Below are 27669 nucleotides of genomic sequence, written 5' to 3'. Positions count from 1 at the left end.
AGAAAATGAGGGTCTAACACAGACCAATAACAAAACAACACCGGTTAGTGTTAACAAAACCTGCTGGGCATAGAACGGGTCAGTTCTAGAGTTGGCCAGTAGGTGACAGTGTAGTGTGAGAGCCGGCTGGGAAGGTTTTAAGTAACATGTCCGAAATAAAAAGAACGAGGATCAAAAAGAGGCACAGAGCCATTTAAAGGCAGGTGTTGGAACTTAAAACTACAAAACTTAAGAGACAAAATAAAAGTTCACACACTGCAGCTCCCTTTTTTGCACATTTATTTTTGGTCCACTCAGGTGGTACCAAAAAATAAATATCTAATCTAAGGAGCTACAGTGTGCTACATAAAAATAAACCAAACAAAAAACATTGAGCCGCTGTTAACTAGCGAAACATGTGTTTGTAATAGCTTGTCAGCTAAAACAAAACCATCAACAGACTTTATATAAAAATGTGGTATGTGTGTTTATCTCCGCGCACGACTTGTGGGACCTTTAAATGGATCAACCTGGATGATGGAGAGAAAAAAACAGACGGACAGACACAGACACAGGCAGAAAAAGAGAGTAAGAGAAAGAATAAAGAACTGCAAAAACAATAGATGTCTGACATCACTGCCACTATCCCCTGGGTACATTGTTTCCAGTGAAAATACCAATAAGGTTTCAATAGCATTGTGGCATATAAGAACTGTGTTCCAAAAATAAACAAACGAGCCTGGCGATTTGACTAATTTATCCAAAGATGTTTTTTAAATACATTTTCTACAAAACACAGACGTTATCAAATGTAACTCAATATCATAAATGACAGTCAGAAGCCCCGGCGAGCTGATTTGTTGATTCGCTATAACTAACGATTATTATTCTATAAATGATTAATCACTTGAATATGTTTTAATTAATCTAAAGTAAATTTAGAACTTACATGATGGAAAAATGAAGCAATAATGAAGTACAGAATTATGGTAAATTAAAGTTATCTGAACCCAAACAGACATTACTTAATGCGTTTCCAAGTCAGTCAAAAACATAATACGGAACCAAGGCAAGCATTCGCATTTTGCTTTTCTTGTAAATAGCACATTGTTACGAAATGTTTACAAGATCTACTATTTGATTACTAATCGGATTCACTTTTATTCCATTTTAATCGCTTCACCCCTACCAAAAATAAAAAGAAATGCAACGACCAAACCTAAATAAAGAAAATACCCTCACCTCATCATCATCACTGTCACTATCAAATGCCACTCCTTTAAAGGACTGGCTCTGGCTCTGGCTTCTGGAGAATGAAGACGTAGTGGAGCTCTGGGCCGCTCTAGGAGGAGAAGATCAGAGTGCACCATATTTATCAGCGACTTCACACATTCTGCGAAAAGTCTATAGTGTCCATCGGGGCCACTCGGCACAGGACCAGTCAATTGAGATCTTGCCCAGCAGTGTTGTTTTCATCGACTAAAACTAAGACGAAGAATGTTCGTCCACTACCTTTTTTCACTGACTAAAACTAAATAAAAAATCTAAATAAAAACAAATCTATGATGACTAAAACTAAGACTAAATATACTGACAATTTCGTCAACAAATAAAAACTAGACTAAAATGTTAGTAAGGGACTAGTGGACAAGAGATCCAGTTTTATGCTGGGTTGCATGCTGAAAATAGCAGATATACAATCTCACAACGCGTCGTCATTTTAGGTGACTAAAATGTGACTAAAACTAAGTGAAAACTATTCAAGAGACTATGACTAAAACTAAAATAGAAATTTGCTGCCAAAAACAACACTGTTGCCCAGTCTAGCTTCTGAAAGACGTGGGCGAAAAACAACAAGATACATTGGCAGCCCCTCACCTGTGTGTGCACTTTTCTGTTGTAGCCAACCACAGCAAGGCGCCTTTGTTTTTACAAGTTAACTGTCACCATGTGGCCATAGAGGGTAGTTAGCTGTGCCAGCCGGAATAGGCCTGTCTCACAGCCATTCCCTGCCCCCTTTCCACGGTCCATAGCCTTACTCATGGACCAGAACTACATCCCTACCCGCTTTCTCTGCACCATTTAAGGCCGTTTCCAAATGTTAAAATACAAAAGACCAATATTATTATGAAGAAAACAAGATGGCAAGACAGCTAAAACAAATAGAATAGAAAGTTTACCTTCAGAAAAAGCGTTGTTTATGGCTTCTGAATGTAGGTATTTTAACATGTAATGTCTATGGAGTGACATCACGTCAACACCATTAGCTCAGAAACGGGGGCGGGGAAGGGCTGTGAGATAGGCCTATTGGTCATATTCAGTCACTTTACATTTTACATTCCGTTTTCAGCTAAACCGTTTCATATCGATTAAGTACATAAATTGACAGAGAATTCCGACAAAGGCAGACAGTGGTTGGAAATACTCCGTCAAAGGCAGCTAAATTGTCAAATGGCCCCCATTAGCAAGTCGGCAAAACCGGTATCACCTATCAGCTCAGTTGCTGTCCCCCGTCCCCCCTTCAAATTGGCCAAGTCAAAATTATAATCCACGCTACACGCTATGCGTCCATTTTTGACATTTTGTTGCGACACGAACGCGCAACTAACGTATGAATCACCCTTCAGAGAGAGGAGTCCAGAAACATACCTCGGAGTGGGTCGGATGGTATTTATTAAGGGGACGTCGTCGTCATCAGAGTCATCGATGCTTACCTGGAAACGAATAAAACAATGAGTGAGAAACTAATTGAAATGCAAAAAAACAAACAAAAAAAAAGGATTGGGTGTCTGTCTGCCTTGTGGGTAAACAACTCACATCGTCACCTATGTAGGACTTCGCTGATCCGGGCCGAGAAGGCCTTTGGGATGAAGCCTGGAATGCTGCGGCGCGAGTAGGATATGAAACAGAGCAGACAATGGGAGGATGGGGAAAGTCAGAAGGATATTGTTGAAAAAATACTAAGATTTCCCAAGGATTTAGAGTTGAAGCCTCTGACTAGCACACGCGTGTGCAGGCCAGGGTAGGGCTTTAAGCAACTAGTCGACTACTAAATCCACTAGTCGACCTTGTTGGTACTAGTTTTTAGTTTCTTTTTTTTCCCTAGTTTTCTTTTTCCCTCCCGTTTTTGTAGGTCTCCAGATCAGCTAGGTTATAGTTATAGTCACCAATGTACACAGTTTTTAACCCATGTTGGGCGGGAACCCCTTTTGGTGTTAGCATTATGTTGTGCTTTAGCTATTGAAAAATAGCAGATCTACAAGCTCATAGCGCGCCACCGAGTGGCGCACTACGAGCTTGTGGGTCTGCTATTTTTTGAAAAATCTAAGAACGACTGACATAGAAACATAGCTTTTTCAGAAAACTGTCAGGGTGTAGAAGAATTTTTTTTTAATCTGATCTCAGGTCAAAATGGTTAAATGTACAACTATTATAAAAAATAAAAATAAAAGTTTACTAGTCGACTAGTAAACTAGTCAACTATTCGACTAGTGAAAATCACTAGAAGTGAAAGCCCTAGTGCGGGGCGCACACCACACACGCTACTGTACGCTACTGTACGCTGCTACTGTACCTTCCAGGATGTTCCTGCTCTGTATTGGAGCTGCCGCTGCCTTCCGGCCCCTGCTGGCTGGCTTCGGTTCAGCGGCCGCACCTGGACGGGCAGGACAGGATGCACACTTAATTCATTAGTGTATAATTCATGTCGTTGTGTATCTGTACTTGTACTATTTATTTGTATAAATGTTGTGAATGAACCCTCCAAACCTTCAAAACCGCCCTCAAGACCCACCTCTTCAACATTGCCTTCCCTAGCTAACCCTTTTCACTGTCTTTTAATGTTTTTTTAGCTTCTAGTGATTATTTATTTTTCTATTAAAGTTGTTTTTATTTGTGTTGTTCTCTGTAAAGACCCCCCCATGTAAAGCGTATTTGGGTACTCAGAAAAGCACTATATAAGTTTGAGATATTATTATTTATGTATCGCAGCCTGCCGATGACCTGATCCTTTTTGGCCATGTTATGTAAAAAAAAGTGTGTGTTCTCAATAACTTGCAATCACAAAATAATAAGTTTCAAAACGTTCTGCCCCTTTTGTCAGCATTGGGTCGCATAAGGGTAGAAATGTGTTCATTTTGTGAGTATGTATGTTTTAGAATGTCCACATCCCTACTGTTGAGTGCGCCAATACTTTGTGCAATAACTTACTCGCTGAAATTAAAACAAAAAACAAAAAAACACAACAATTAGCTACTTCTGAGTAATCATAAAAGAGCGATATAAATTGTATTTATGTATTATGATTATTAACCCATTTTGGGGGCGGGAACCCCTTTTGGTGTTAGCAACTTAGCATTATGTTATGCTTTAGCTATTGAAAAATAGCAGATCTACGTAGCGTGCCACCGAGTGGCGCACTACGAGCTTGTAGGTCTGCTATTTTTGAAAAATCAAAGAACGACTGACATAGAAACATAGCTTTTTCAGAAAACTGTCATTTTCAGACAGACATTTTTTTTAATCTGATCTCAGGCCAAAATGGGTTAAACCTCTGTTTCTGCAACAAATGTCACCGAGTGCGATGGGGGCAGCCTGTACCACATCAAGGCTCAGTCCTTGCTACAGGCGCCCCCGGGTTTGAATCCGAACCCAAGGTGCTTTGCTGCACGTCCTTCCCTCTCTTTCTCTACCTACCATTCCTTTCTCTCTATTCACTGTCGCTGTCAAATAAAGCTAGACTGGAACTCACCTATGATTTTCATGGCATAGCCATAGGCAGCTGGAGAAACTATGCGCAGCTGCGCGACATGAGACTAATTACTTAGAGCAACAGAGAGAGAGAGGAGTGCGAGTGTACATGTGTCAATTTAACAAAGGTGCAGACGATCAGAAATCAGCAGAGAGTGAGCAATGTTTGCGCTACTCTATGCCGAATTGAAGTGGACTCGGAGCCAGACTTTTTTTTCTCTCCCTGGAAATAAAAACGTCTGGGTTTCCGAGGCTATAAATAAAGCAGAAAATGCTGAAAAAACTAAAATCTTTCAAATAAATGCCTTGAAGAAGAACACACCTCTGCCCCTCCCGCCGCGACTGCCCCTCCCGCCGCGGCTCCCCCTCCCCCGGCCTCGTGTTGTACTGGGAGGGGCGGGGCCAGCGCCATCGTCGTCCATGTCGTCCATGTCGATGTCGTTGTCCTGATCGATTGATGAAATACTTTATTAGTCAAGAATTGTAAAAACAGTACAGAGTACAGTCAAACAATTTCCCCTGTCTTATTCCCTACCCCTTATTCCTAAACTTAGTTTTGCCATTTAAAAAATATATATATATATATAGTTCAACTAGCCAATCTACCTCGACACGTTGTGAGCTTGTAGATCAGCTGTTTGAACTATTTTAACCCATTTTGGGTGTTAGCATTATGTTATGCTTTAGCTATTGAAAAATAGCAGATCTCGGTGGCGCGCTACGAGCTTGTAGGTCTGCTATTTTTTGAAAAGTCGAAGAACGACTGACATAGAAACATAGCTTTTTTCAGAAAACTGTCAGGATGTAGAAGACATTTTTAGAATCTGATCTCTGGTCAAAAGGGGTTAAAATAGTAAAAGAAAATGGCAAATACGTTTAGGGGTAAGGGGTGGCAGTTAGCAGTTAGGCTAAAAGGAAATCACCGGATAGACTTGCGGCATTTGTTCCTCCTCCCCCCTCTCCAGGCGCACGGCCTTGGCTCTGCTCAAAACCTGAGAGAGAGAGAGAGAGAGAGAGAGAGAGAGAGAGAGAGAGAGAGAGAGAGAGAGAGAGACACACACACACACACACACACACACACACACACACACACACAAAGGAGAGACAGATAGAGAGAGATAGAAGAACAGCAAGAATTACCTCAGATAATGATAACATGATCCAAACAGGAGAGCATTGCCAGACCCCAATGTGTGTGGACTGTGCGTTAAAAAAAATGTTTATTAATCACCTCTTTGATCTCTTCCTGTTCCTCCATTGTGTTCTTTTTGGAATCCCTGAAAATTTGGATCTGAATAAAAGACGAGTGGCGTTAAAGTCTCGCAGCAGTGTTTGCCTGCCATGTAAAAACCTTCTGCCCCGTCCCCGTCCCCTCCCCTCCCCTCCCCTCCCCTCCCCTCCCCTCTCCTCTCCTCTCTTACCTCCGTGTCGATGTCTTGTTGCGAGTCGACTCCTCTGGCCCGAAGGTGGCGCTGTGTCTTCTCCAGCTGGAAGGCGATGAGCTCCTCGATGGCGTCCTTCTCGTCCTTGTCCACGAACTCCTGGATGGCTTTCCCCATGCCTTGTTCCGTGAGCAGGGAGAGCTGCACCTTCTGGAGAAACGTGCACATACACACAGTGGTGGGAACATTAACCCATTCTGACCTGAGATCAGATTCTAAAAATGTCTTCTACATGCTGACAGTTTTCCATTCTGACCTGAGATCAGATTCAAAAAATGTCTTCTACATGCTGACAGTTTTCCATTCTGACCTGAGATCAGATTCTAAAAATGTCTTCTACATGCTGACAGTTTTCCATTCTGACCTGAGATCAGATTCTAAAAATGTCTTGTCAGTCGCTCTTTGATTTTTCCAAAATAGCAGACCTACAAGCTCGTAGCGCGCCACGCGGTGGCGCGCTATGAGCTTGTAGATCTGCTATTTTTAAATGGCTAACACCAAAAGGGGTTCCCGCCCAGAATGGGTTAAAGGACCACTTCACCACTTTTCAACCCATCTTCATATAATTGGTCCTCACTAATAATCATGATACAATGGCACCATTTTCTTCTACTCAGTCTGCTTCTCATAGGAGGACTGTGGGCAGTTCAGAAACCCGTCCACCAGTGACATCATCGTTAGGCAGATTTATTTTAAACAATATTGTTTTACAAAAATGGCTTCCATTTTCGCATTGCAACTTTTCAGGACTAGAATTTTTGTCCTGCTTTTAACCCATTCTGGGCGGGGTTCCCTATTTGTACCTTACCCCCTCAGGCCGGGAACCCATATTTGGGTTCTGTACAGTATGTACAGTATTCAAAAATGTAAAAATTTTGATTCTGCTATATCAATATTTGAAGTTTTTCAGAAACCTTAGGTCAGGATTTAGAGGCGTTTTTAGAATCGGCCTTAGGCCTGAATGGGTTAACTGTGTTCTTGTACTGCTTTTAATCTGTACGGCGACCTTGAGTGCCCTGAAAGGCGCCTTATAAATAAAATGTATTATTATTATTATTAGAAAGCCTGCAGTTTATAATAGCATGGATTCCCCATCGATGATGTCACTGGTGGACGGGTTTATCATGATTATTAGTGAGGACTAGCATAATGAAGATAGGTTGAAAAGTGGTGTAGTGGTCCTTTAAGAAATATGTACAATTTGGAGATACTTCCCTGGTTTTCATGCCAAGGACCCCAAATTGATATATATTTGGCCGTGGATCGCCCATCTGAAAACCCCCAGAAAATTATTACTTTCAAGATTTTTCAAAACTGTTCAAAAATAGCAGATGTACAATTATATCTGCTGTTTTTAAATAGCCACCCATGGTAACACATTTTGCCAAACCCCTGGAACGCCTCGAAGAACGCCTGGTGGTCCCCAGACCCCACTTTGAGAACCAGTATTTGTATATGTCTCAGATGCCAATATAGAGGGTATGCGCATGCATAAAGTGACGGGGTTTATAAAACTGATAATTGTATATAAAATATACAATTATCGCCGTTTAATACAATCAGATGGGACTTTTGGGTTTTGTGAATGGGGCTGTCAATGGAGGGCATTGTAACTCTAGATGTGAATGGGGCTGTCAATGGAGGGCATTGTAACTCTAGATGTGAATGGGGCTGTCAATGGAGGGTATTGTAACTGTAGATGTGAATGGGGCTGTCAATGGAGGGCATTGTAACTCTAGATGTGAATGGGGCTGTCAATGGAGGGCATTGTAACTGTAGATGTGAATGGGGCTGTCAATGGAGGGCATTGTAACTCTAGATGTGAATGGGGCTGTCAATGGAGGGCATTGTAACTCTAGATGTGAATGGGGCTGTCAATGGAGGGTATTGTAACTCTAGATGTGAATGGGGCTGTCAATGGAGGGCATTGTAACTCTAGATGTGAATGGGGCTGTCAATGGAGGGTATTGTAACTCTTGATGTGAATGGGGCTGTCAATGGAGGGCATTGTAACTCTAGATGTGAATGGGGCTGTCAATGGAGGGCATTGTAACTCTAGATGTGAATGGGGCTGTCAATGGAGGGCATTGTAACTCTAGATGTGAATGGGGCTGTCAATGGAGGGTATTGTAACTGTAGATGTGAATGGGGCTGTCAATGGAGGGTATTGTAACTGTAGATGTGAATGGGGCTGTCAATGGAGGGCATTGTAACTCTAGATGTGAATGGGGCTGTCAATGGAGGGCATTGTAACTCTAGATGTGAATGGGGCTGTCAATGGAGGGCATTGTAACTCTAGATGTGAATGGGGCTGTCAATGGAGGGCATTGTAACTGTAGATGTGAATGGGGCTGTCAATGGAGGGCATTGTAACTGTAGATGTGAATGGGGCTGTCAATGGAGGGCATTGTAACTCTAGATGTGAATGGGGCTGTCAATGTAGGGTATTGTAACTGTAGATGTGAATGGGGCTGTCAATGGAGGGTATTGTAACTCTAGATGTGAATGGGGCTGTCAATGTAGGGCATTGTAACTCTAGATGTGAATGGGGCTGTCAATGGAGGGCATTGTAACTCTAGATGTGAATGGGGCTGTCAATGGAGGGTATTGTAACTGTAGATGTGAATGGGGCTGTCAATGGAGGGCATTGTAACTCTAGATGTGAATGGGGCTGTCAATGGAGGGCATTGTAACTCTATATGTGAATGGGGCTGTCAATGGAGGGCATTGTAACTGTAGATGTGAATGGGGCTGTCAATGGAGGGCATTGTAACTCTAGATGTGAATGGGGCTGTCAATGGAGGGCATTGTAACTGTAGATGTGAATGGGGCTGTCAATGGAGGGCATTGTAACTCTAGATGTGAATGGGGCTGTCAATGGAGGGCATTGTAACTCTAGATGTGAATGGGGCTGTCAATGGAGGGTATTGTAACTCTAGATGTAAATGGGGCTGTCAATGGAGGGTATTGTAACTCTAGATGTGAATGGGGCTGTCAATGGAGGGCATTGTAACTCTAGATGTGAATGGGGCTGTCAATGGAGGGCATTGTAACTCTAGATGTGAATGGGGCTGTCAATGGAGGGTATTGTAACTGTAGATGTGAATGGGGCTGTCAATGGAGGGCATTGTAACTCTAGATGTGAATGGGGCTGTCAATGGAGGGCATTGTAACTGTAGATGTGAATGGGGCTGTCAATGGAGGGCATTGTAACTCTAGATGTGAATGGGGCTGTCAATGGAGGGTATTGTAACTGTAGATGTGAATGGGGCTGTCAATGGAGGGCATTGTAACTCTAGATGTGAATGGGGCTGTCAATGGAGGGCATTGTAACTGTAGATGTGAATGGGGCTGTCAATGGAGGGCATTGTAACTCTAGATGTGAATGGGGCTGTCAATGGAGGGTATTGTAACTGTAGATGTGAATGGGGCTGTCAATGGAGGGCATTGTAACTCTAGATGTGAATGGGGCTGTCAATGGAGGGCATTGTAACTCTAGATGTGAATGGGGCTGTCAATGGAGGGCATTGTAACTGTAGATGTGAATGGGGCTGTCAATGGAGGGCATTGTAACTCTAGATGTGAATGGGGCTGTCAATGGAGGGTATTGTAACTGTAGATGTGAATGGGGCTGTCAATGGAGGGTATTGTAACTGTAGATGTGAATGGGGCTGTCAATGGAGGGCATTGTAACTCTAGATGTGAATGGGGCTGTCAATGGAGGGTATTGTAACTCTAGATGTGAATGGGGCTGTCAATGGAGGGTATTGTAACTGTAGATGTGAATGGGGCTGTCAATGGAGGGCATTGTAACTCTAGATGTGAATGGGGCTGTCAATGGAGGGCATTGTAACTGTAGATGTGAATGGGGCTGTCAATGGAGGGCATTGTAACTCTAGATGTGAATGGGGCTGTCAATGGAGGGTATTGTAACTGTAGATGTGAATGGGGCTGTCAATGGAGGGCATTGTAACTCTAGATGTGAATGGGGCTGTCAATGGAGGGCATTGTAACTCTAGATGTGAATGGGGCTGTCAATGGAGGGTATTGTAACTCTAGATGTGAATGGGGCTGTCAATGGAGGGCATTGTAACTCTAGATGTGAATGGGGCTGTCAATGGAGGGCATTGTAACTGTAGATGTGAATGGGGCTGCCAATGGAGGGCATTGTAACTCTAGATGTGAATGGGGCTGTCAATGGAGGATATTGTAACTCTAGATGTGAATGGGGCTGTCAATGGAGGGCATTGTAACTCTAGATGTGAATGGGGCTGTCAATGGAGGGCATTGTAACTCTAGATGTGAATGGGGCTGTCAATGGAGGGTATTGTAACTCTAGATGTGAATGGGGCTGTCAATGGAGGGCATTGTAACTCTAGATGCGGCCAGCATCCAAGTTGCCACAGGCTTCATACCTTTTCAGCTGCCTCAAAGTATTGCTGGACCAGGTCCTCCACTCGCATGCCCTCTGCAGACACTGTAGACACGTTTCTGAATACCTGGCTGTAGTCGACGTCAGACATCTCACCTGCAGTAGTACATATACAATGAAATGCAACGTTAGCCTCCTCTACGGTACAGATCGTAGCTGCCGGGTGGAAACCTTGTAAAGGAACAAGTGGCCTGAGAATGAGTTTTCTTCGACAACACAAGATATCCGTCAAAACACGTGGCCAGAGCGCTCTGTCTTCTGTGGAATGTAAAATAAGAGCACTGTTTACAGTACCTATGATGTGCCGTTTTCACTGTTGATATGAAACAAGTTAAATAACAAGTCATATTTCATAGCTGTGTATGTAGGTATTTGGCATAACAATTATGTAGTATGACATTTATTATCACAAATATGTGTTAAATTTAACGGTAAATAAAATGTACCTATCATTTAAAATTATAGGTTAATTCAATTTATATTTTTTTCATAATGGACTATTTACTTTTCAGGCAAGTCGGCATGACCTGTGGGCAAGTAGAACATGACCTGTACTTGCCCAATGGGCAAGTGCCTCTGAGACCTTAGGGCTCTATTTTCATTCGAGGTCCCTAAATCCATTTTTGGGGGTTTTGGGGATTTAGCATTGGGGGAGGGTTGTTCTCCCACAAAAGTTGCGATTTTGGACACTCCCCTAAATCCCTAAAACACCTACGCTAGCCATTACAATGCGTTACATTATGCATAGGTGTGGTTTGGGGCGTTACAATAATGAAACCAATCACCGTGCCAGTGAGAAGACTGCGCAATACACTACCCATTATCCCCAGTGCAATCTTGCTCCAGTTTTCGTTTGGTATATACTGTAGATCACCACTCTATACCAAACGGATTTGACAAAACTAATTTTCGACAGCGCTCTGCGGTTGTTCTGTCCCTTGTACAATGTTTATTTGTTCCTGTATTGTATTGTATGTGTTTTTGTATGGTATATGGTATATTCATATATTGTATGGTATATTATCATCATTTTTAAGAGCCTGCTCAGGGACCACAGATATAAATGAGCTTCTGGCTAACTCTGGCCCATTTTACATGGACGTGAACTACCGACATGTTGATTAATGAGCATTGTCTCTGTCAAATAAATAAATAAATAAATGGGTTAAACATTATGTTATAATTTAGCTATTGAAAAATAGCAGATCTACAAGCTCATAGCGCACCACTCTGCTATTTTTGAAAAATCGTGAAAATATTTATTTCAGAAAACTGAAATAAACTGAATTTTGAGGTCAGGCCTCAGCTGTGCGCTTTCCCAAAAGTGTGGCCAAAATAGTAATTTTGGGGAAAGCCTGCAAAGTGCAAACACGCCCATGGCCACACCTCCAGGCACAAATAACGGCGTCGCCACAATGGATAGCGGGTAACACTGTGCCAAAATACCATTTAGGGACAGTGCAAGCTGCCCTACCCGTGATTTGCGGGCAGCGGCTGACTAGCGGGCATCGTCGTGGTTAAAGGGCACCGATGAAAATAGAGCCCTATGTGTCAATACCTGCATTGGATGTCCAAAAAACTGTTACTTTTTTCAAATTCAAAAACATCAAAAGTAGCAGATCTACAAGATCAAAGCTTGTGCCGTGAATACGATCTCGCAAGACCATTGTACGATGGGAGAGTCCGTTAAAACGGGGAAAGCATCCGTGTCAATTTGATTTTATATGTTGCCGATTAAAAAACATCATGTTTGTACAAGGCTCACTTCATGCTGTGCTGTGAGCTTGTACATAATGCTATTTTTGGGCATTTTTGAAAGATCTTGAAAGTTTGAGAACATTGATTTATTTGTAGAATCAGCCTCAGGTCTAAATGGGTTAAATATGAATTATATATGAATTAAATATGAGTTGCGGTGTCTCGGCAGTTATGGTTGCCGCTCTGTGGATTTGTCTATAGAGTGAATAACAAATTCACACACACAGCCATGCAAATACAAGGCAAATGCCAAATAAATCATTTAGACCTTTGACGCCCGCCTGCCTTTTTTCCTTATGTCTGACCAAGGCAACGACATCCTTGGGATTGGCCACGAGGTCGACAAACTTCTGATGGAAACGAGACAGATTGAAGGCCTCAAACCCTCCACTGTAGTCCACCTGGGAACAAAAGATGATTAAAACCAGAGGACATCTACAGACATCTTTGGCAGTGAAGAGTTGGATTTGAGGAGAAAAAAATGTAAGCTCGTTCTAGACACACACAGTTGTTCAACATAATTTAATGCAATCAGACTTTTCTGTTTGGATAGTATGGGCTAACAAGGCCAGAAAGTAGTTTTACGCATGTACAGATGAAAGCTTAAAGTTCATTGACTTTGCTTGATTGACTGTTAGATGGAGTAAAATATAAAACATAGGCGTAAACACTTTTTAACATACAACTTTAGAAATACAGTAACTAACTCCTGCGCATAAAGTTGGACTTTGTTCCACTGTTAAACATATCTGCCCAAAGAGGAACTAAACTATCGGTGCTGGTCATTGTGTGTTATTATCCGATATTGACTGAATGAATGAATGAATGAATGAATGAATGAATGAAGATATTGCTGCATTTTCTTTCAAAATAATGTAGTTGAGTATGTACGCACGCACGCATGCACGCACAACAACAGTAGACCGGTATTAATTAGCTTTGTAGGCTGCTAATTTGGGTCTAGAGTGGAGTGGATATGGAAATGGTGTGTGTGTGTGTGTGTGTGTGTGTGTGTGTGTGTGTGTGTGTGTGTGTGTGTGTGTGTATTACTGAATAGAGTAATGCAGCACCCTGGGAGCAGTTTGAGGAAAAATGACTTCCTCAAAGACACTTTGACACATACAGTTGACTGGGGGCCGGGGTGGCGAACTGGGGACCTTCTGTTTCACAGGCTTATCATTTAATTACAATATAATATCTTACTCTGAGTCGAATCAGAGGTTTCTCTGGAGTGAGAGGACTTCCGATTCGTTCTCTTTCAGCTTCCTCTAGCATCTCCATCACCTGTGCAAAAAAATAAAAAAAATAAATGTTGCTTGAACAGATGGGATGTGTGAACCAAGGAATTTCACTCTTATGCACCAGTACACAAGACATACAGCTAAAAAAAAAAAAAAAAAAAACATTCCTTCTGTGTGTGTGTGTGTGTGTGTGTGTGTGTGTGTGTGTGTGTGTGTGTGTGTGTGTGTGTGTGTGTGTGTGTGTGTGTGTGTGTGTTTCACCTTGGCATGGCAGAACTGCTCCACTTTCTTCGTGGCCTGGGGAGACTCAGGCGTGAAGATGTCTTGGTGGTCGGCCAACACCACGTCCTGGAAGTGGAACTGACGCACGGTCTTCAGCGGAATCTTCTGCATGTTCATCTTACGGCCCTTCACCCTCAGCAGCCCTATGTGTCTGGATCAACACACAGCACACTGATGTACATGTCTCTGAGCATAACATAATGCTATACTATACTGTACATGTCCCTGACCATAACATAATGCTATACTAGCCCATTGACGCCTGGTGCAATGTATACGTTGTTCTACCCTTGATGCCGGCGCGCTCTCTGTGTCTCATCAGCTATTGCTATACATGTAGCAACATAACTATTTAAAAAAGAATCATCAGAATTTGAAGGTTTTCAGAAACCTTAGGTCAGGCCCTAGAAGGCGTTCCCAGATTCGGCCTCAGGCATCAATGGGCTAGTCTGTACTGTCCCTGAACACAACACACCAGTGTTGCTTTTGACAGCAAATTTCTATTGAGTTTTAGTCTCTTGAATACTTTATTTAGTTGTTGCCGTCGTAATGACACTTACACTTGCTGAAAATAGCCGATCTAGAAGCGCACAACGCGTCGCAGTGCGACGCGTTGTGCGGCTATTTTCAGCATGCAACCAAGTGAAAAAATAATGACTTATACTGGATCTCTTGTCGACTAGTCCCTTCCTAACATTTTAGTCTAGTTTTTAGTTGTAGACGAAATTGTCAGTATATTTAGTCTTAGTTTTAGTCATCATAGCTTAGTTTTCATCAGTGGAAGAAGGTAGTCGACGAACATTTTTCGTCTTAGTTTTAGTCGACGAAAACAACACTGCAACACACTGCTATACTAGCCTGTACTGTCCCTGGACACAGCATAATATACTTTCTGTTGTACATGTCTTGAACGGGGACACAGTACACAGTACAGAGTACAGTACACAGTACAAGAAATCGTGTTGACTGATGATCCATACGTAATCGCTAAGAGGAATCACAACTAAATAATTGTGTTGCATTGCAACACCACATCCACACGACACACTGCTACAAATGTCCCAGACCAGAACAGACACACAATATTGGCACTCTTAACCAATTCTGAACGGGCACCTATTTTGGTGTCGGCATCATGTTATGCTTTAGCTATTGAAAAATAGCAGATCTACAAGCTCATATCGCGCCACCGAGTGGCGCGATACGAGCTTGTAGGTCTGCTATTTTTTGAAAAATCGAAGAACGACTGACATTTCTAGAATCTGATCTCGGGTCAGAATGGGTTCATTAGACCAGTGTGTTGTCCAGTGGAAACCTCGTATGAATCTGATCTCAGGTCAGAATGGGTTAAACTAACACTTTTGCCCATTTTCAGCTATAGAGGGTATATGCACATGAGATCATCATCATGCCCAGAAGTTATGCAGGAACGCCTACTGAGCGGCAGAACTACTTTCTGGCCTTGACAGCCCATACATCCAAAAAGAAAAGTCCTATCTGATTGCATTAAACGACTCACTTTGCCAATCTCTTTATGCATGTGCATACCCTCTATTCATTGCCAAAGTTGTCTGTATATATAGTATATTACTGCAACTCAGCGACATGTCAGAAGAACTACAGGCAGAGCTTCAACTGTACAGTATGTAGATGAGGACCGCTGACCAAAAATGAAAGAATAACCTGTTACCTAACCTGCCCACCTCATACGATTGATATTTACGCTACGTTCACCCAAAGATAATCTATAACGAAGATCATGCAGATTACAAGCCGCGACAATGTTATGGAATGGTATGCACTTCCTGTCTCCTAAATGGGAGCAGTCGCCATTCGCCAACTCGCCTATCGACCCTTATCTTCCCCTGAAGATATACAGTATGTGGCTTGTGAAGAATGACTCCAATGTTTACCGTCTAAGACTCTTGTGTGACTATGAGGTGAAAGAATTGGTCATGAATCACAGGACCTGCCACTGGGGGTGGGGTAGTGGTGAAACCCATGTGACACAGATACAGGGAATTGCACTTAAGTGCAGTCTTGGCTCACGTTCCAATTTCTTTCCCCCTGCCGGACTTTGCACCGTAGTTGTGCTTTGCACCTACACGTTGTACGTACACCATGTCTCACTGTGCTGACACGAGAACATCTTCTGTGAATAGCTACTCCCCACTGTGCCAGAACGAGATTTGATTAATTGGCATTGGCACTTTTTAATTATTTTTTAACTCACATGGTAGTAAAACAGTCTAAATGCGAATCTGATGTGCACGTGCATACTTATTACTCCTTTTTCTGCTCAAAATGAGACAAAATCCGGTGTTTGGAAGGGTATAATTCCAATTCCTTATCTCTCCCCATGAACCCACATTGGCCATAACTATTTTAGAGAACTAAATTGGCTCCCCACTGAAGGTAGAATACTACAACTGAGACTCATTATGGTCTTAATAAAACAATGCCCAAAACATTCCAAAGGTTACTTCCAGTATGTTAGTGTGAGTGTCACAGCTTAAAAACCACCACCACCAAACCTAAAACAATAAGGTAGGTAAGTAGTGTGTGTGTGTGTGTGTGTGTGTGTGTGTGTGTACTTCTTGGCGGCCTCTCCAGGGGACAGGGACGTGGCCACGGAGCTGCCGGGCTGCGTGACGTAGAAGAGCTTCTGTTCGTTCCGGGTGGGGTTGATCAGACACTCGTGTTCATGCCCCCACACCACCAGGTCCAGGAAGTCATCCAGAAACTGCTCCGGGATGTAGTTTGTGGGACCGTGTTTAGCTCTGCAACAAGACACACACAAAATGTCAAAACGTAAGATTAAAGGTATATTCAGTGATTTCACTTAATTCAAATATCACTTATTTTTTTGTTTTGTTGTGATAATCCTCCCTACTATAGAGTGTGCTGGCCATATAAGGAGTTCCTCCCTGTCCCCAGTTAACCCCTGGGGGGGTTTCGTTTTTGACTCTCTATCCTGATTGGACGAAAGGCTGGGTCCCACAGCCAAAAACGAAACCTATGGTTTTTTGAGTGAAATCACTGAATATACCTTTAAAAAATAAAATAAAAATACTTTTTTTATATACTAAATCCTTAATCCATACTCAACAAGTGCTTGAAGATAATGTTGATGCCAACAGCATATTGATATTTACTTTACTTTTCATTAGTTTTTATTTACAGGCTTATTTCTCACAGGGACAGACAGAGGCGGAGCACTTTAAGTGTCATTACAGTAAATGTGCCAGTAACAGCAAACTGGCTAGTTCTTGAAAAAGACAAATACTTCTGACCTACTAGTAGTACACAAGCTATTCCCCCCGCTATTCATTTCAGTGGAAGTTGCTCAGTGGCATTTTGAAGCACCCGGAAGACTTCCGGAAGTATAATTATAACTCAATGGCTCGAGCGACGCGGAAGTGTAGTGTGATGTCATGAACGTCCGTCCACTTCCATTAAAGTGCTGCAATTCCACATTTCACCAGTAGGTATAGTGGCATCTTCAACGTTGGATAGCCTTACTGGGGGCTTGGCGCACACACCTGTTCTGGTGGATGGTGAAGAGATTAAACCATTGGTCCTGGTCTTCTTTGGGTCGAAGCATCGTCACCTGGTTGTTGACAAACATTCTATAGAGGCGCTCATCAGGGATGGAGCCTAACCCCACACACACACACACACACACACACACACACACACACACACACACACACACACACACACACACACTTTAGTAGTCCAAAGTCATGCTTTAGGATTATTTAGCACCTCAACCTCCGCTCTCCTCCAGACACTTACCAATCCCATATAAGGCCAGCTTGGTGCTGCCTTTCTGCATGAGGATGGGACTGATCTCTATCTTCTCCACTGAAGTGTTGCGTCCAAAGTGGTTGAGGAGGCCGCAAGAGCTGAGCACATCCAACGCACACAGCCCTTCAGACTGGAAGAAAACAGAAAACACGCAAAGACCATTACACAACATAAGCATACAGCACCCACGGTGGTCCAGGGACCACCAGGGGTCCAAACAGACCCTTACACGTCTGCTAAAAAGTGTACTCTGACAGTGTACAATGGGCCCTGTAATTTGTACACTCTCAAGAGTTGACCCATTTTGGACGGGAACCCCTTTTGGTGTTAGCATTATGCTATGCTTTAGCTATTGAAAAATCGAAGAACGACTGACATAGAAACATAGCTTTTTCAGAAAACTGTCGGGATGTAGAAGACATTTTTAAAATCTGATCTCAGGTCAGAATGGGTTAAATTATCACTGAGGACTTTACAGTGTAGATTGGAGTCCCAGGGACACAGATTTGTGTCAAATGGTGTCCCATTGTGTGTCCCAATGCATATATATATTGAAATTTAATTTAATTTAGAGGATAGCCCCTTGAGATGCATCATCTCGTTTTGGAGGGGGTCCTCGGGCACAACACAATGAATACAGTACATAGACAAAACAATACATCAAACATGTCAACAGTCAACACACAACCATACACTTACAACATCAAGAAAACATAGAGGCTCTCTAGTCCACTCAAAACACTACATCCAGACCAGAAACATATGCACTGAAACAACCTTACAAAATCCTAATAATAGTGATACTAATAATGATGATAAAACAAAACAAAAAAAGATAAAAAAGAATAATCAAGCATTAAAGTACACACCTCTCCCCAACCAGTACATCAATAAATAAATAAAATCAGAAACAAGTACAAATGGGTTTCAGGTCTGCAAGCAAAGAAGCCTTGAAACAGTTAAATGATGTAATTGATCTCAAAGAGACAGACAACTTGTTCCAATCAGATGGGCGTCCTTGAAATTCAAAACGGTTGAGAATCACTGGCATATACAGTATATTCAGGAAATGCACATCCAACAGAACACAGTCTAACCCCAGAAACTCACCCCAGATGGGTCGTCATGGTTACCATGGACACTGAACACTGGGATGGAGATGTTGAGGTTTTCATCCTGATAGTTGACCCAGGGGAACCTACACATTCAACAAAAACACTGTGTTGGCTAAAGCATGTGGACATTGGGGGTTCAAGAAAGAGCTAAAAGTTGTTTAACAGCAGTGTTGATTTTGACAGCAAACTTTAGTTTAGTTTTAGTCCGATTTTAACCATCTGAAATTCTTTACGTTACGGTTTAATCTACTTTTAGTTGACTAAATATAGGATTTTAGAAGACTAAATCTACAGTTGATTTTATTCAAATGTATGTTGGCAGGATGAGGCCTTGATGGCATTGTAATGTCAAATTCAAAGACTAGCTACAGAGAATAGTCGATCTACAAGCTCACGATGCATTGTGGACCGGCACCGCACACAACCAAGCATGAAATGACTTGGTTTACTTGACTTAAGGTGACTTTTGGTGATTTGTTTTTCAATCTGAAATCTGATAGCACCACACACTACAGGATAATCGGAGCGGGGCAGAGCAAATATCAAACATTCTTGATGTTGATCGGGCCGATCCCGATCGCGCTTTGTAGTCCTGCAACAAACAGTCAAAAAGTGCTTTAGTTTTCGAGATACCCCTACCGGAGTTAGGACCAAACACAACATAGTTTTTCCTCATCTCTAAGGCCTCCCATACATGAAATGGATTCTTGTATAAAAATATTTTACTGCAAAAGTGGTGAAATTGTTATTTAAAGTTATACACCTCAAACTAAAAATAAAGCCTGTCCGTCTGGTGGTTGAGGCACTTAAAGGCATGTAGATTCACAATGGAAGCTCTGAGAGGTTCAAAACTTGGCATACTTGAAGCCAGAACATACCTCTACATTCTAGAAAAGACTGAATGTCAATATCTGAATGTCAATATGAGATATAGTCATTTGAACACATACTTACAGTAGGCGGAATTGTACATCTATGTAGATGTCTTCTCTACTTTGTAGTGACTCTGGAATGGATTGTCATAGCAACACATATGATGGCTTGTAGGAAAGGTGAGGTTCTACTGAATCCAGCAATACCAATTGTGTAAATGTAGCTTGCATAATCGTGGAGTTATGGCACAAAACATATATGGTGTCCCAAACGGGGGGAAATAAAACTAATGAAATCTACAGTATCACATTAGTTTTATTTTTACTTCACTTATCAAGGGTGGGAAAACATAAACAAATCACTTGAGTAGAAGTCCCTAAAATGTATGAAATGTCTCAAACTTGAGAAATGAGAAATTGTGAACAAATAGATGCCGCTTCAATAGAGAAATATGCAAGCCTAGATTGGAACTACTAACTATTATTATGTTGCAGCACATGACCTGGATGTTCCCTCATCAAGCTCAAATCTCAATATTATCCTCATAAATATAAATAATCAAGTTATTCATTTCTGTTATTTGAGTTATTTGGTTACAGTCAATTTATACTACAGTATTTGGCTCCACCTATGTGCATCTTATGTGATCTTATAATGTGAAGTGTATCGGAAATCGGGGCCGATCATGACATTTTTAAATGATCAGATCAGGAGCACAAAAATGTGATTGGGACATCCCTAGTATCAATATGATAGCCATATCATGATATTAGACTGTATATTGTCCGTGATTTGGGATATTGTACTATTGTGATATTGGAGGAGTTGCATAAAAATATAATTTTCAGATGGGGAAAAATCGGTATCGGCAGATACTCAAAATTAAAATGATCTTACTAAATGTTGCTCAACAGAGAGATGATGATGTTCATAACACCGTGGCTCTATATACAGACAATATGCTGCAGTAATGAGCAAGTTGCAAATGCAGAGCTACCAACCTGCACACATTTTGTGTACCAACCACGCAATTCTAGGTGTCTATACGCCTAGAATTGCGTGGTTGGTACACAAAATGTGTGCAGGTTGGCATCTCTGCAAATGTTGAGTGAGAGCATGCCTGCACCAGTCTCATCAAGAAGACTGAATAGGGTTGATACAACATTGTTTAACATACAAAGATATTTTTCATTTGTGTGAAGGCCAGTACAAGACCAGAACATCTGACAGCCATTATGGCTGGTACTGGTATGTGTACCAGAGACTTATGGTCCTTCATGCAGCATCAGAAAGGTTGATGAAGTTGTACATCATCTGCTCCTCTCGTACCCAGATCTCTTTGTGTATGATGACAAATATACAATAATACTGGTAATATGCCGAGGCGGCAGTGCCTCAGGGATAGAGTGGCCAATAGAGCGGCTGGATGGAGAACCGTGAGGTTCGCAAGACAAATTTCAGTGTGAACTAACAATATACCGTTACACTATATCATACCATATTCTCAGTTCGATCCAGGGCTCCCCCAGAGTTAGACTCTGAACCCCTAATTGATCCCGATGTGCAGGTCGGTGCCTTGTATGGTTTCCTCTGCCATCGGTGTGTGACTGAATGTGTGAATGTAATGCACAATCTATGTAAAGTGCTTTGGATAAAAGCTCTATATACTGTAAATGCACCAATTTCCATTTACGGTATATAAACTCCTTGACTGTTATGATGACATACTGAAGACACTGACTCTGAGGAAGAAGATGATATTGTCTAAATACAAACCCTGGAAACATACAGCATTATAATTTGTAGAACATGGAAAGTCTGATGTTGCATGCTCTAAAAGTGTGCCCATGGGAAATGGGCACAATGAGAGAAGATGCAAATATCCAAGAAAATCCAGAACTACTACATAGACCTGCAGATATATCGATGAAGAAAACCATGGACCAGTGTCTTCAGTATGTCATAACTCTTATTTATTGAAAGTGATGACTTGTCATCACTTTCATTTATTTAAAGAAAGATGTTAACTATTTCAGTGAGATTAATAAAAGCTTTGACATAGATACTGGTCTGCTGTTCTAATTCTTTGTTTTATAGCTGCTATATTTCGTTTAGATATTTAGTGTTTTAGGTAGCATTTATGATATTTGTCATCATATGCAAAGAGATCTGGGTACGAGAGCAGCCGATGTACAACTTAAATCTTTCTGATGCTGCATGTGAAGGCCCTGTCTCTGGTACTCTGACCAGTGACCATGTGAAGGCCCTGTCTCTGGTACTCTGACCAGTGACCATGTGAAGGCCCTGTCTCTGGTACTCTGACCAGTGACCATGTGAAGGCCCTGTCTCTGGTACTCTGACCAGTGACCATGTGAAGGCCCTGTCTCTGGTACTCTGACCAGTGACCATGTGAAGGCCCTGTCTCTAGTACTCTGACCAGTGACCATGTGAAGGCCCTGTCTCTGGTACTCTGACCAGTAGTCCTGGTTTTGTCTATGAACTGATTGCAACAAGACCGCGAGGACTTTTTTGTGCTATCCCTTTTGGACTAATTGTATGACTGTACTCTGTTGCTGTTTTTACATTTATGTCTAATAAACTATTAAATCCATCAATCAATCAATCAATTGTGCTGGCCTTCCCACAAATGAAACAATATATTTGTATGTTAAACAGTGTTGTATCCTATTCAACAATGTTGTACCCTGTTCAGTCTTCTTGACGAGACGGCACGCTCTCACTCTGGTCTTACTGGAGTAGTTTTCTCAACATGATACAGTATATGATGAGGAGAGGAGAGTATATTGAATTTGGGTTTGCCAGGGTTTTATGAACATCATCTCTCTGTTGAACAACAGTTAGTGTTGAAGGTCTTCTGCCGTGGGCTTTATACATTATGGGTCTTGTTTCGTGCCTTTTTCCAACTGTTTAGCAAAGATGATACAAAGATTTGGATCCAATATTCCATTTTGGTAAAAGTTTAAAGATACACTTCAGAATTTGTACAGTATCTATGTTGTGCATTGCGCGCACTATTTTTAGGCTATAGTATGTGCAGTAACCATATTACAAGTGATACTAATTAAGTCTATTTTCCATTCTGGTGAAACAGTGTCAGGGCAGGGTTCTGCTATTGTCAGTGTAGACTACGGGACAGGCAGTAGGCTCTGTTACACTAAAGATAACTAAATGCTAGGTCACTCTCCACTCCAGTCAGCTAAATAGCTACTTGATTTGACAAGGTTCATCTCATCTTTTCACATTCCAAAATATGTGAAATGATTTTACCTGTCATTTTATGAAGAAAGCCACATACTGTAGGCAATAAGATGCAGGTGGAGCCAAATACTGTAGTGTAGTATAACTTGACTGTAACCAAATAACTCAAATAACAGAAATGAATAACTTGATTATTTATATTTATGAGGATAATATTGAGATTTGAGCTTGATGAGGGAACATCCAGGTCATGTGCTGCAACATAATAATAGTTAGTAGTTCCAATCTAGGCTTGCATATTTCTCTATTGAAGCGGCATCTATTTGTTCACAATTTCTCATTTCTCAAGTTTGAGACATTTCATACATTTTAGGGACTTCTACTCAAGTGATTTGTTTATGTTTTCCCACCCTTGATAAGTGAAGTAAAAATAAAACTAATGTGATACTGTAGATTTCATTAGTTTTATTTCCCCCCGTTTGGGACACCATATATGTTTTGTGCCATAACTCCACGATTATGCAAGCTACATTTACACAATTGGTATTGCTGGATTCAGTAGAACCTCACCTTTCCTACAAGCCATCATATGTGTTGCTATGACAATCCATTCCAGAGTCACTACAAAGTAGAGAAGACATCTACATAGATGCACAATTCCGCCTACTGTAAGTATGTGTTCAAATGACTATATCTCATATTGACATTCAGATATTGACATCCAGTCTTTTCTAGAATGTAGAGGTATGTTCTGGCTTCAAGTATGCCAAGTTTTGAACCTCTCAGAGCTTCCATTGTGAATCTACATGCCTTTAAGTGCCTCAACCACCAGACGGACAGGCTTTATTTTTAGTTTGAGGTGTATAACTTTAAATAACAATTTCACCACTTTTGCAGTAAAATATTTTTATACAAGAATCCATTTCATGTATGGGAGGCCTTAGAGATGAGGAAAAACTATGTTGTGTTTGGTCCTAACTCCGGTAGGGGTATGCCGACTTCTGGGGGCCATTGTCGCAGTACTATTGAGCGGCCCCGAGCAGATCGATTGAGTCTGGCACCCCCCGGGCGTAAAAAATGCCCGATTATCAGCTAGTGTAAGGCCACCACCAGTCCTTCCCTAACATTAAACGTTAGGGAAGGACGGGTGGAGGAGAGAAACTAGACAAAAACAAATCCATTTGTTGGTGAAATTGTCAGTATATTTAGTTTTAGTCATCATAGCTTAAAATAAAAAGGTAATTGACTAATATTTTTTCATCACAGTTTTAGTCAACGAAATTAGCACCGTTTCAACAGGGATAATAATAATGGCATACATGCTGCACACACACACACACACAAGAGGAAGCAGGACTAACTTGCTGGTCATGAAGTTGACAGCCTGGTCACTGATGATCTCGAAGAGGATGGGAGACTCTCCCATGCAGTACTGCCGGAACGCACCGATGCACGTGTTGAGACATTTCCGGGACGGCTTGTTCTCATGGAAGAGATCCCCTCCCAGCAGGATGAAGTCCACCTGCAGACAAGAGAGGCGCACAACACTAGTTTGATAGAGGTAACCCATTTTGGGCAGGAACCCCTTTTGGTGGTAGCATTATGTTATGCTTTAGCTATTGAAAAATAGCAGATCTACAAGCTCATAGCACGCCACTCGGTGGCGCGCTATGAGGTTGTAGGTCTGCTATTTTTGAACAATCGAAGAACGACTGACATAGAAACATAGCTTTTTCAGAAAACTGTCAGGATGTAGAAGACATTTTTGAGTGGTGCAACCACTCCAAGGAACAGCTTTGTCCGTGTTCACCTATGTATGTGACGTTCACCTATGAGCATCATATAATGAATACCAGTAGGGGCGCTGTTGCCTGCTAATGAGAGAGAGAGAGAGAGAGAGAGAGAGAGAGAGAGAGATAGAGAGGGGGAGAGAGAGGGGGGAGTTGCATCACTCGGTTCACACGGGTGTGATTTTTAGAATCTGATCTCAGGTAAAAATGGGTTAACTTCTGAAGCTCTCGAAAGAATCATTTATATCCCGCGTAGAAGTATATACCTGGTTTGTTTTGGCACACTGTAGTATCTCGTCGAAACTGGCGAAACTGTCGTTTCCACGGATAGCATCCTTCTCCAGGTAGCCGAGATGAATGTCTGTGGCGATCAGGATCTTGAAGGTATCCTCATCATCTCTATTAAAATAAACAAAAACGTTTAACCAATCGGGGTGATTACTGCACATTTACTAGATTAATTGGATCTGATGGCAAATCAAACATAAGTGACAGTAATTCAAATGTCACATTTCATTGGAGATAATCGAAAAGGTGTAAATAGTAGTAAGTAGTGATACACCGAATATTCGGCCGCAGAAAATACTCAGCAGAAAATGGCAAAACATTAATTTTTGGCCTATTCGGCTTCGGCCGAAAATATATCACCGAATAGTGTATGCAATTAATGCATTCAAAAGAGCTGAATAAATGTTTTATGGACCCATAATAGTGATTAAGTTAAGTTTTGCCATAACCATTTATTTTGCCATAAATCAGGTAGCTTTAAGGTACGGCCATGACAGCAATGGTAGGAAAAAAAGATATATAATATTATTCATATTCGGAATTCGGTTTTCCGCCAACGGTTTCCTATATTCGGTTTGGGCCACGAATGTCCCCATTTTAGGCCGGACCCCCTTTTGGTGTTAGCATTACGTTAAGCTTTAGCTATTTAAAAATAGCAGATCTACAAGCTCATAGCGCGCCACAGAGTGGCGCACTACAAGCTTGTAGGTCTGCTATTTTTGAAAAATCAAAGAACGACTGACATAGAAACATAGCTTTTTCAGAAAACTGTCATTTTCAAACAGACATTTTTAGAATCTGATCTCAGGTCAGAATGGGTTAAGCCTTGCAGAGCCATGGGCTCTCTATCTCTGGTTCCTGTAGCCTGAGTCAGCTTGGTGTACAGTACAAGGACCCCCTGGACATAAATGGTGCATGTACCTATATAGCACTTTTAACCAAAGAGCTTTACATAGATTGTACATTAAAGTCACACACACACACACACACACACACACACATTCATACACCGATGGCGGAGGAAACCATGCAAGGCACCAACCTGCACACCGGGAGCAATTAGGGGTTCAGAGTCTTGCTCAAGGACACTTTGACACTTCAAACAATTCAAAACTGGCCCCAATAAAATCTGAATCCCCCCACCACCCCCCCCCCCCCTTTTTCCCCTCAATGTATATGTTTATTTTCCTTTTTTACCTCCTTTATGATGAATTCCTGTTCTGTTCTTTGACTATATAGAAGTGTCTATTTGTACGTCTCTAAATGTTTTGATGAATTGAACATGGTGGACCCTCTTGTAAACAAGTGTAATGCTTAATTGGGTCGTCCACTCACAGTTAACAGTCTTTGTATTGAGTTTGTGCTTGAAATGTACTGTAATTCTGCAAACTGTTAATAAATATTTCAATCAATCAATCAAAAAAAGAACCGGAGTTGAACTGGGAGACTAGCGGTTCTCCATCCGGCTGCTCTACCGGCCACTTTACCCCTGAACCGCTGCAGCTATAGTGCTGAGCGGGCCAAGCAGGGAGGTACTGGGTCCCATTTTTTTGAGTCTTTGGTATGGCCGAGACTGGTGGGTCGGGGATCGAACCCCAACCTTCCAGTCTCAGGACGAACACCACCACAAGGCCACTGAGCTGGGTCGAAAGGTGTATGCTCATATAATGTTGACAGTTTGTTTGTACCTTTCTTATTTATGTATCCATAATGTATTCATACATAGTCTAATAATTTCTATACATATTTATGTATTAGTTGTATCCCTCTCCAACTGATCTGAGCTTGCTACTCGATCAACTACTAAGATCTATGTATTTTTTTTAAGCGATAAGACTTTAATTCAAATAAGTCAAGTCAAACTCACAAGGCTGAGGACATGTTGAATGGGACGGACTGACAGACAGCTCTGCACAGATGGATACTGCAGGATGTCTCCTGCAAAGAGTAGTGTACTGTAAATCTAAATAATGAAATAAAGTCACACCAAGACACCATGTACATCAGGCCTGGTTGTGTAAACATAAAAAGAAGTTCAGTAAAGGTGAAAACAGGTGGGCGTGGGTCTCAAACTCAAACCATTTTTACACAATAGTGATTAGTGACCCATGCACAACAGAGCGAGCTCTGCACGTTAGCTTGCTGTTAGGCTAAAAACAAGCATGCACGTTAGAAAGCCTACTACCGTACGACATCTGACAGTATTAGCTACATTAACATGTTATCTTGATTCAGCTCATAAGAAAACACATGCATTTGCATCATTGTTGGAGCTTGTTATGGATAATAATAAGGTCAGAGAGAAAGCATTCATTTTACCCACGTTTGCCTCGACAGAGCGTCCGTCGCCCCTCCCACAGTGAAAGTTCCCCCGCGCGAGTCTCTCTGCAAACAGCGTGCCCGCCCCCTGCAGCAGGGAACATGGGTGTTGTAGTTTTATCGGAGGAAGGTCGTTATGTTAGCACAGTTCCGACCCGGAATAAAGAACTACACTTCTGGTTAAACGAAAATGAGTGCGTTTGCTCTCATGCTCTTGTTCACGTTCATGCCGGGTGGGCGGAGCAGCGGGGCCCGTGCACAGCCGCTTTAGAACGGCACACAGCGGTGAGGAAACCGATCGCACCCTTTTGGAAACTAAAGCCCGCTGACCGAAACGATACAGTCTGTTTTTGACAGCTACTCGAAGCGGTC

General features: G+C 41.9%; 1 protein-coding gene across 1 annotated transcript; it reads right to left on the bottom strand.

Annotated features, from left to right (window-relative positions):
* mre11a (MRE11 homolog A, double strand break repair nuclease) lies at positions 1 to 27324 on the bottom strand. The gene is made up of 21 exons (XM_083773110.1): positions 27302 to 27324; positions 26846 to 26913; positions 24957 to 25089; positions 24262 to 24422; positions 18804 to 18891; positions 17682 to 17823; positions 17426 to 17540; positions 16478 to 16663; positions 13863 to 14034; positions 13564 to 13644; positions 12629 to 12761; positions 10586 to 10698; positions 6150 to 6320; positions 5960 to 6019; positions 5652 to 5720; positions 5051 to 5174; positions 3554 to 3634; positions 2797 to 2861; positions 2629 to 2693; positions 1222 to 1321; positions 1 to 509 (listed from the first exon to the last, which is right to left on the bottom strand). The coding sequence occupies exons 2-21, from the start codon at positions 26857 to 26859 to the stop codon at positions 468 to 470; spliced, it is 2115 nt and encodes a 704-aa protein (XP_083629236.1). The 5' UTR covers positions 26860 to 26913; positions 27302 to 27324; the 3' UTR covers positions 1 to 467.
* Between the last annotated feature and the right edge of the window lie 345 nt (positions 27325 to 27669).

The sequence above is a fragment of the Protomyctophum parallelum genome (assembly GCF_964188405.1).
Source record: "Protomyctophum parallelum genome assembly, chromosome: 9".
Taxonomy (NCBI): Eukaryota; Metazoa; Chordata; class Actinopteri; order Myctophiformes; family Myctophidae; genus Protomyctophum; species Protomyctophum parallelum.
Note: the sequence above shows the minus strand (reverse complement) of the source record. Positions and strands in the feature narration are given on the sequence as shown.

Excerpts from the sequence above, each read along its gene's own strand:
- mre11a (XM_083773110.1), bottom strand. Across the intron at positions 18,892-24,261 it reads GTCAACTTCATGACCAGCAA|GTTCCCCTGGGTCAACTATC; the intron begins GTTAGTCCTGCT and ends TTGAATGTGTAG. Across the intron at positions 6,321-10,585 it reads ACTTTGAGGCAGCTGAAAAG|AAGGTGCAGCTCTCCCTGCT; the intron begins GTATGAAGCCTG and ends ACGTTTCTCCAG.